Genomic DNA, 8547 nt, shown 5'->3' on the forward strand with positions numbered 1-8547 from the left:
AGCATGACCAAAATTACCATTTTAATCGGAAAACCAACAAAATTTAGAAGAGAAGCCAAAAAAACCCAAGAAATTAATTAAAAAAATATTTGGTTCAAAACTTTTTAACATCAATTTGATCTTAATCGGAATATTCCATTATTTAGAAAAAAGCCAAAACTGAACAAAAAAAAAACCAAACACCCTATTAGGACAACAACACATACGAACCCCCCGGGCCAAACACCCCCCAAACACACACCACACCACACAACCCCCCCACACAACAGACACCCACTCAAACACACAAAACACAACAAACAACCACACACAAACAACACACACACAAGACACAACACCACCACACATCACAACACCCAACACACACAACACACACACACACACACACACACCAACACACAACATACACACAAAGCCACATTAAAAAAATAACCCGCCCACACCCCAAAACACAAAACCCCAACAAAAAACCCCAATTTAGCCAGGGGACACACTTTCCCCTTTCCCACAAAACCCAAACACCAAAAACCAAAAAAAATTTCTTTCCCGTTAACCAAACAATTCCACACCCACAAACACAAACATTCAACACCAACGGCCAAAAACTCCAAACAATAACCCGAACTCCCCCAGCCACCCACATACAAAAACATTAAAGATTATATTAAAACTCCCACCCAATGGGTAACCCTTAAAGGAAATTTATTATCTTTCAATGTGAAATCATAGTTGCCCAATTACCACACTTTTCCCTTCTTTTGTCTAATGAAATCCATTGGTTTACACCAAAATAATAAATTAAAAGGCTGGTTCCCAAATTAAAAATTCCTTTAATTAAAAACAAAAGACCACCTAAACCCAAACAATTAACGGTATTTTTGCTATTTTGGCTTAAAAAACCTTTAAAATTTTAAACCAAAGAAACCCTTGGAAAATTTTTTTTTATCAATTGCGATTTTCCCCTTTTTTTTGGTGTTTCCCAGGTTAAATATACCTGGTATCCAAAAATTAAAACATAAAATCAATGGTATTGACAAGGTTAAAATATTGGAAATTAATTTTATACTTTTAAAGCCATAACCGGGTTTTCTTTTTTAAAATTAACTTTTCCACAAAAAAATTGTTTAAATGCAAGAAACCTTTTTCTAAAAAACCTTAAACAAATGGTCCCTTTTGGGTTTTTGATTCCTGGAAATCCTTTCCAGGGTATGGGCAAATTTAAATTAAATTTAATGACTGTTTTTGGATTGGAATTTAACCTTGTTTAAAGGGGTTTTTTTTAACCTTAATTTATAAAATACTTAAAAAGGAAATATTTGGGCAACAAACAAAACCAAATGGTTGGGTTTTGTAAAAAACAGAGGGGATTTAACTATTATTAATTATTAGTTCGACCCCGATATGAAGGTTGAGGGCTGGGTGGGAAAATATTTATTCATTAAATTAAAAAGTATACAAAAGAATTTATTTTAAACAAAAGGTTTAATTTTCAACGGTGACCGACAGGCTGCTAATGTGACGTCTGTGTACATGTCCATGCACTTTATATTTGTCGTCTCGGAACTTTGTTTTGTTTAACGACACTACTAGAGCACATTGATTAATTAATCATCGGCTATTGGATGTCAAACATTTGGTAATTTCTAACTCATAGTCATTAGAGGAAACCCGCTACATTTTTCCTAATGCAGCAAGGGATCGTTTACATATACTTTCCCAAAGACAGGGAAAGCACATACCACGGCCTTTAACCAGTTATGGTGCACTGGTTGGAACGAGAAAAAAACCCCAATCAGTTGAATGGATCCATAGAGGTGGTTCGATCCTGCGACGCAAGCACCTCAAGCGAACGCTCAACCGACTGAGCTAAATCCCGCCCCTTGTCTTCTAGGATTCTCGAGGAAACCACTGTTTACGCTGAATGGCAACACCTTCCAGTTTTGATATTTTTTACTTAATTATGCAAGAATTATGTGATATCGATTAATTTGTAGTTAGTTATCACAAATATCTATATATGTAAAACTAGCTATATCATTTGCAACTTTGATAATGAATCTATAAATGCAAGATAGGACAATATTTGTTTGTTTATGATTTTTAAAATTTATTTTTAAATAATTTTTATAATTTTAATTTTAATTAATTTATTTATTTACCTCGTACTGTAATGCTTGAAAAATAAGTGGGGTGTCATATAAAAAAAAAGCTTCCCAGTTTTTGTGTCCAATTCACGATAACTTTTCTTTGCGAACATCGCTAAATTGCTAATGGTATAATATGAAGAATATTGTGCCAATGAAACAAAAACTGGATAAATCATTCCAAATTAGTTACTCGAAATTAATCGTACATGACATTATTTAGTAAAGTGCAATTAACCTGTGGGCTATTATAATAATATGATCGTTATATCGCAACCAACAATTAATTTAAAGACCTGTAATACTTCACACATAATATGATAATTAGTAACAGACAATTAATTTAAATAGTTGTAATATGATCATTAGTAACGGATAATTAATTTAATGATGTGGAACAGCCCGCTCACTGGGCGGTATAAAAGCACAGATAGCAGCATGTTAACGGCACAAAGGATCGTCTGTGCTAACAATCATTTGACACGTACTTACAGCCACTGAAGGTTCAAGCACGTTCATCTTAGACACATCCTCCGAATAGTCTGTGCTGCTAGTTTGACGATGAGATTTGTACTGTCGATTGTGCTGCTAGCCGCGGTGGTTTGCGGAGAGGGAGAAACCCCGACCGCCCTTGAAAAGATGAAGACATGTATGCAGAACAGGGGGACAGTCACTTTAAAGAAGCTCGGAAAGTAAGATGTTCTTTTTATTAAAGTAGCTCATCTGGTTTTCGAGGTGCACAGGCTGAATTGTGTGTGTGTGTGTGTGTGTGTGTGTGTGTGTGTGTGTGTGTCTGTCTGTGTGTGTGTGTGTGTGTGTTAGTGTGTGAATAAGTAGCACCGTGTTCAATTTACCAAAATAACTCGATCTAGAGTACATTAAGTGATGAACGTGTAAAGTCATCGGCAAACAGGCTGTAATTGCTGAAAATATTTCACACTGTTTAATAACTACTAATATCGGAACGTAGCACAGTGGTAACGCCCATTACGTGACGGCAGCGTGTTTCGTCTTTTTATATGTGTGGTCCTTAACCATGTGTCTGATGTGTTGAGTGCGTCGTTAAATAAACCATCGCTTCCTTCCTGCCTAATAACTAGGATCAGCAACTTTAATTAAGATAAGCCGTACTAGTTTGTAGGACAGTGCAGCCAGTGCTCCACAGCTGGTATAACAAAGGCCGTGATATGTATTATCCTGTCTGTGGGATAATGCATATAAAAGATCCCTTGCTGCTAACCGTAAAGAGTAGCCCATTGCGTGGCGGTAGCGGGATTCTTCTCTCATTATCTGTGTGGTCCTTAACCATATGTCAGACGTCATATAACCGTAGTCAAAATGTGTTGAGTGCGTCGTTAAATAAAACGTTTCGTTCGTTCGTTCGTTCGTTCGTTCGTTGTAGAACAGTTTAAAGATGTCATATCAATGCTGCATAATAGCGGCTCCCCGCAAACATATGCAGTCTTTTTCTCAACTTCCTAGAAGTAATCTGCCATTTTTACTTTCCATCAATTCATGTTTACTTCTTTCATACTAATTCGGAATTAATAATATTTTGAACATTAGTCTATACTTCGATCCAGCAAAAAAATAAAAATAATAATAATAATAATAATAAGTCAATAATTCTAGTTAAGCTTGACGTAAAAAGAAATGGACATTTATTTTGATAACAACACAAATGTCTGTGTTTATGTGTCAAAATAAATAAATAAATAAATAAATAAACCAACCAACCAAAAAACATTGGTCAACATAAAAATCAAATAGCAATATTCACCAACCATATTGAGATGTTGGTTGCTCATAATGGAGTTATGAAACTGTCAACCAGTAGAAACAGATTAACAATAGAATAAGTTTAGTCAACAAAAAAAAAAAAAAAAAAAAAAAATAATAATAATAATAATAAAAAAATAAATAATAATAATAAAAAAAAAATTAAAAAAAATAAAAAAATAAAAAAAACAATTATGAAAATGTAATTTCAAACTCAGATGGGTATTGCTGTTTTATTTATATCTCCACCAATGTTTTTACAAACTACACATAAATTAGAACATTTTCGTTGTTTCTAAAACATTTCGTTTTTTCTCTTTTTTTGTCAAGCCAAATTGGAATTATTGAGAGAAAAAAACTTTTAATTGTTGTGCTGGAACGAGGTATAAGTGTACTTTTTAAGTTTTAAGCTCGCCATATTGAGATCATTGTTGGCGTTTAGATTTTGATTAATGGCTATATATTGTTGTGGCCGCGTCCCAAGGATATCAACAATGTCCAGAGAATATCCACAGATGACAAAGCCGAAGTGTTCCAGTTTTCAGAATTATAAATTTATTTAAAAGTTATTAGTACATGAAAATAAAGTTAATGTTCACAGGTAAGTTTCCAACATATAGATAGATCTCTTCCTTTCAGCTCTAGATAGGCCTATATCAAACCAGTGAGGACTGTATCTCAATAAATGTAAACTTCACTGCAACTTACAGTTGCTTGTACATATTACTTCCATGAAAGAAGTTAATTAAATAGCGATGGTAAGTTAATAAATTTACTTTAAAAATATAAGTTAAAGTTATTCCTCAACATATAATGAAATAAACAATGTAATAACAAAACACAACATAATTATTCTTCATTAAATGCATCGAAACTATAAGGTACATCCCCATGATGCATACATAATTAATACAATTTTGTTTACATATACAAACAAATGCTATCACATCTTGATATAATCATAAACAAATATAATTTAAACGTACAGACTCCTGAGTAAATATTTTACTGAACATTACACACTTGAAATAATTAATACGGTACTGGAAATTTCTAAAGTGCATAAACATAAAACTATCATTTCTTAATTGCTTTTTAGTCTAAAATTAGCGTAAACCAATTTCACAGAAAAAGCCTTTAGAATATTTATAAAAATGACATTATTGACCAGGCACAGAAACACGCTATTATGCATTGCAAATACATTGGGAATTCAGGCTAATAATACAAACAAATTCTAATGTACATAAACATGAGACTCAGGCCCGTAAGCAGAAATGTAAAGGGGGGGGGGGGGGGCGTAATCGACGGCCCAAAGGGTTAGGCATACCCCTCCGAAATATATTTAAATCTAGAATGCAGGAGATGCATCATTTTCCTGCATTCTGTGAAGTAAATTTTAAATGTTTCTTTGCCTCAAAATATGTCAAATATATGTTTTACACATCCACGGACGGACCTCGGCAAACTGTGGGATTGCGTACGCACCCCTCGCACCCCCCCCCCCCCCCCCCCCCTGCGTACGGGCCTGAGATAATGGAAAAGCCTTTGGGAATATTGTAAAAATGGCATTATTTAATTGGCACAAAAAGACGGTATGGCGCATTGCAAATGCATTGAGAATAATAATAATAATAATAATAATAATAATAATCTTTATTTAAAGAAGGTTACACAAATAGTAGTACACTAATCTCCCTTGTGTCCTTCTGTCTATTAAGTATTAAACATTATTACTCAACATATAATGAAATAAACAATGTAATACAAATTCAAGCTAATAATACAAACAAATTCTAATGTGCATAAAACGAGACTATCACTACACAATTGCTTTTTTGGTCTAATTTCAATATAAAATAGTTTTAATGAAAGCCTTTGGGAATATTGTAAAAACGACATTTTAATATTGTTGTTTACAAACATTGTGTACCGATATATCTGACCTTAGCAACCAGTATGTGTAAACAGATTTCAGCGTACAAGGATATAGTTCCTAAAAACACTAATATTACAGTAATCAGTTATACAGTTATTATCTCACTAAATAAATAAAATGATTTGCCATAATGAACAAACAATATTAGGATACGTCTAACTAAGAAAATAGCTAATCGATCGTACAAGTTTTGGAGGAAAATAAACTTTAAAACAGTCGATCAAACGGAAATTTATCACAGGTTTATTTATGAGCTCATGGGATGTTTTCAGTGTGTAAGTACACACACTTTGCAGTTATGGCAATATTTGCATCAATAATATTAATGTCAACGTTGTGTCATAGCTTTTATATGCACAGGAATCTGGGAATTAAATAAACTTTAAAATCGCAAGGCCAAAACACGGACTTCAAACATTAAATTAACACATTTAGCGATCGTAATATAGTAATATCCCATAAATAAATTACGGCAACTATTTACAAACATAGTTTCATACACTATAAACATATTATTATGTAGCTCACATTGTGCATCCAAACGATCACTAATAATAGTTACGCAACTTTTTGGTCTATAGTGCGTGACACGACAAACTGCACTACTAAGAATTTCATTAAACAATAACTATAATAAATGGCATAGTTCCAGACAGTACAGAACACAAGCAAATATGCAAATAATTACTATTAAATGTAAAAATAAATATTCTGTTTTGTCCAATATTAAAATTACTTGAGAAAAGTCCATGTCACAGCACACACAGTTAAGAAAATTGTTGGGACAGCCATGACAATATGATATATTTTTCATTTTAAAATTCAGTTTTAACTAACAATATTTTTAATAACAGTCAGACTTGCACCGTATATTTTGACGGCCCGTCAGTTTGATCATATTAGATATTTTTGATGTTGTGTTAAGAAAAAAAAAAAACAAAAAAAACAAAAACAAAACACAAAGAAAACAAACAAAAACCACATACACACGCGCGCGCGCACGCAAACAAACAACAAAACAAAAGACATACATATTCACAAAATAATATACTAATAAAGTCATGCATTCTCTAAGGCATATGTTTCATCTCGATACTCTATGTACACAAAATAACCATGATCACAAACCGTGAAAAATTTGAAAGACACTGTGTCATACATAACTGAGAATAACTCTGCCCTTGTTGGCATAAGCAATGGCGTCTAACAGTATTTCACTGGGGGGGGGGGGGGGGGGGGGGGGGATTCCACGTCAAAAAGAGCAACAACACTAGAACATTAATAAACTACAATTCAACAGATAGGAAACTAATTCCATGTATACAATTGTTATCAAGCTATATCGCGTGCTTGTCTGTGTGTGTGTGTGTGTGTGTGTGTGTGTTTGTGTGTGTGTGCACATGTTTGTGTTTACTCGTCTTTTCTAATGTTATTACTATTTTACTTGATTTCCCTCTCTCTCTCTACCTCTCTTCTTTTTGTCACTCCCTCTTTCTATGCAAACATGTACAATCAATGTGAACATGTTTACTCTTAAGAATACTCTTTATGTATTATATGTATTTAATATTATTTATGTCCAACATTATTTGTAAGAGAGTGTTTTAGGGCCCCATCCCTGACATTATCGACATTTCTGAGAAAAAAAAAAAAAAAAAAAAAAAAAAATCACAATTACATCGTTTACAGATGCCGTAGAAAGACCCTCACGACTTTGTCATAACATCTTTTGGAATCAGTCGTGTGCAGAACTACGATGTTGAATATGCTAATGTCAGATTCGTACTCACCATGCATTACAGCTTCCGTCACATACTTTTAAAATTGTATATTATGTTTGTGTATTTACTATATAAACGCGAATTATCGTCAGTTTTATCGAGAAACCCCCCCCCCCCACAAAAAACAAAAAAAAAAAAAAACAAAAAAAACAACAAACAAACAAAAAAAAAAAAAAAAAAAAAAACCACCATTCCTTCTGAGGGCAAAGTTTGTTTTACAAAATGTTCTTTTTTTCACCTCGTTTCAGGCTGTTCACACAGATGGACTCGGACAGGTCGTGGTACCTGACGTGTGAAGAGTTTACCGCGGGCGTCGGGCGGCGATGTGCTGACGTGACCACCGGGGAACTGCAGAGTCTCTGTGAACTCTTCGACACGGAGTCGGAAATGTCACCAGCCAACACGATCACATATGACGAATTTGTACACCATTTGCAATAACTGCTTATATTGAAAGCAAAATATTAAATAACAGCCCATCTGACTGGGCATGTTTCCGTTAAATAAACCAGTATATCACAAATATTGTTTGTTTGTTAACATAGTAAATGATGTTTAAAACAAACAAGTAAGAATTTTGTTTACCTAACTAAAAGAGGGCATCAGTTTCTACACCAAACGAAAAATATATAAATGTGGTAAAATGCAAATCAAACATATAAGAATCATTTTCAATAGAAGGAAAGAAACACATTTTAATTACGGTTACATGGCTTCCATATGTGAAGGACCACGTTGACAATGAGAGGAAACCCGCTGCCGCTATACAATGGGCTACGTTTTGCGATGTATTGAAATCATTATGTTTCTCTCGTCATAACAAAACAAATATCAAAGACAACCAATCTCTGGGTGTATGAACAATACATTAGAAAGGTCTTAAACAATATTATACCAGATAATC

General features: G+C 33.6%; 1 protein-coding gene across 1 annotated transcript; it reads left to right on the top strand.

The window, feature by feature from the left end:
- The first annotated feature begins 2612 nt into the window (after positions 1–2612).
- On the top strand, positions 2613–8166 carry LOC121375511 (crustacean calcium-binding protein 23-like). Its single transcript, XM_041503000.1, has 2 exons — positions 2613–2836; positions 7892–8166. The coding sequence occupies exons 1-2, from the start codon at positions 2706–2708 to the stop codon at positions 8082–8084; spliced, it is 324 nt and encodes a 107-aa protein (XP_041358934.1). The 5' UTR covers positions 2613–2705; the 3' UTR covers positions 8085–8166.
- The last annotated feature ends 381 nt before the right edge of the window (positions 8167–8547 follow it).

The sequence above is a fragment of the Gigantopelta aegis genome, chromosome 6, assembly GCF_016097555.1.
Source record: "Gigantopelta aegis isolate Gae_Host chromosome 6, Gae_host_genome, whole genome shotgun sequence".
NCBI lineage: Eukaryota > Metazoa > Mollusca > Gastropoda > Neomphalida > Peltospiridae > Gigantopelta > Gigantopelta aegis.

Excerpts from the sequence above, each read along its gene's own strand:
- LOC121375511 (XM_041503000.1), top strand. The coding sequence starts at position 2,706 with ATGAGATTTGTACTGTCGATTGTGCTGCTAGCCGCGGTGGTTTGCGGA. Across the intron at positions 2,837-7,891 it reads ACTTTAAAGAAGCTCGGAAA|GCTGTTCACACAGATGGACT; the intron begins GTAAGATGTTCT and ends ACCTCGTTTCAG.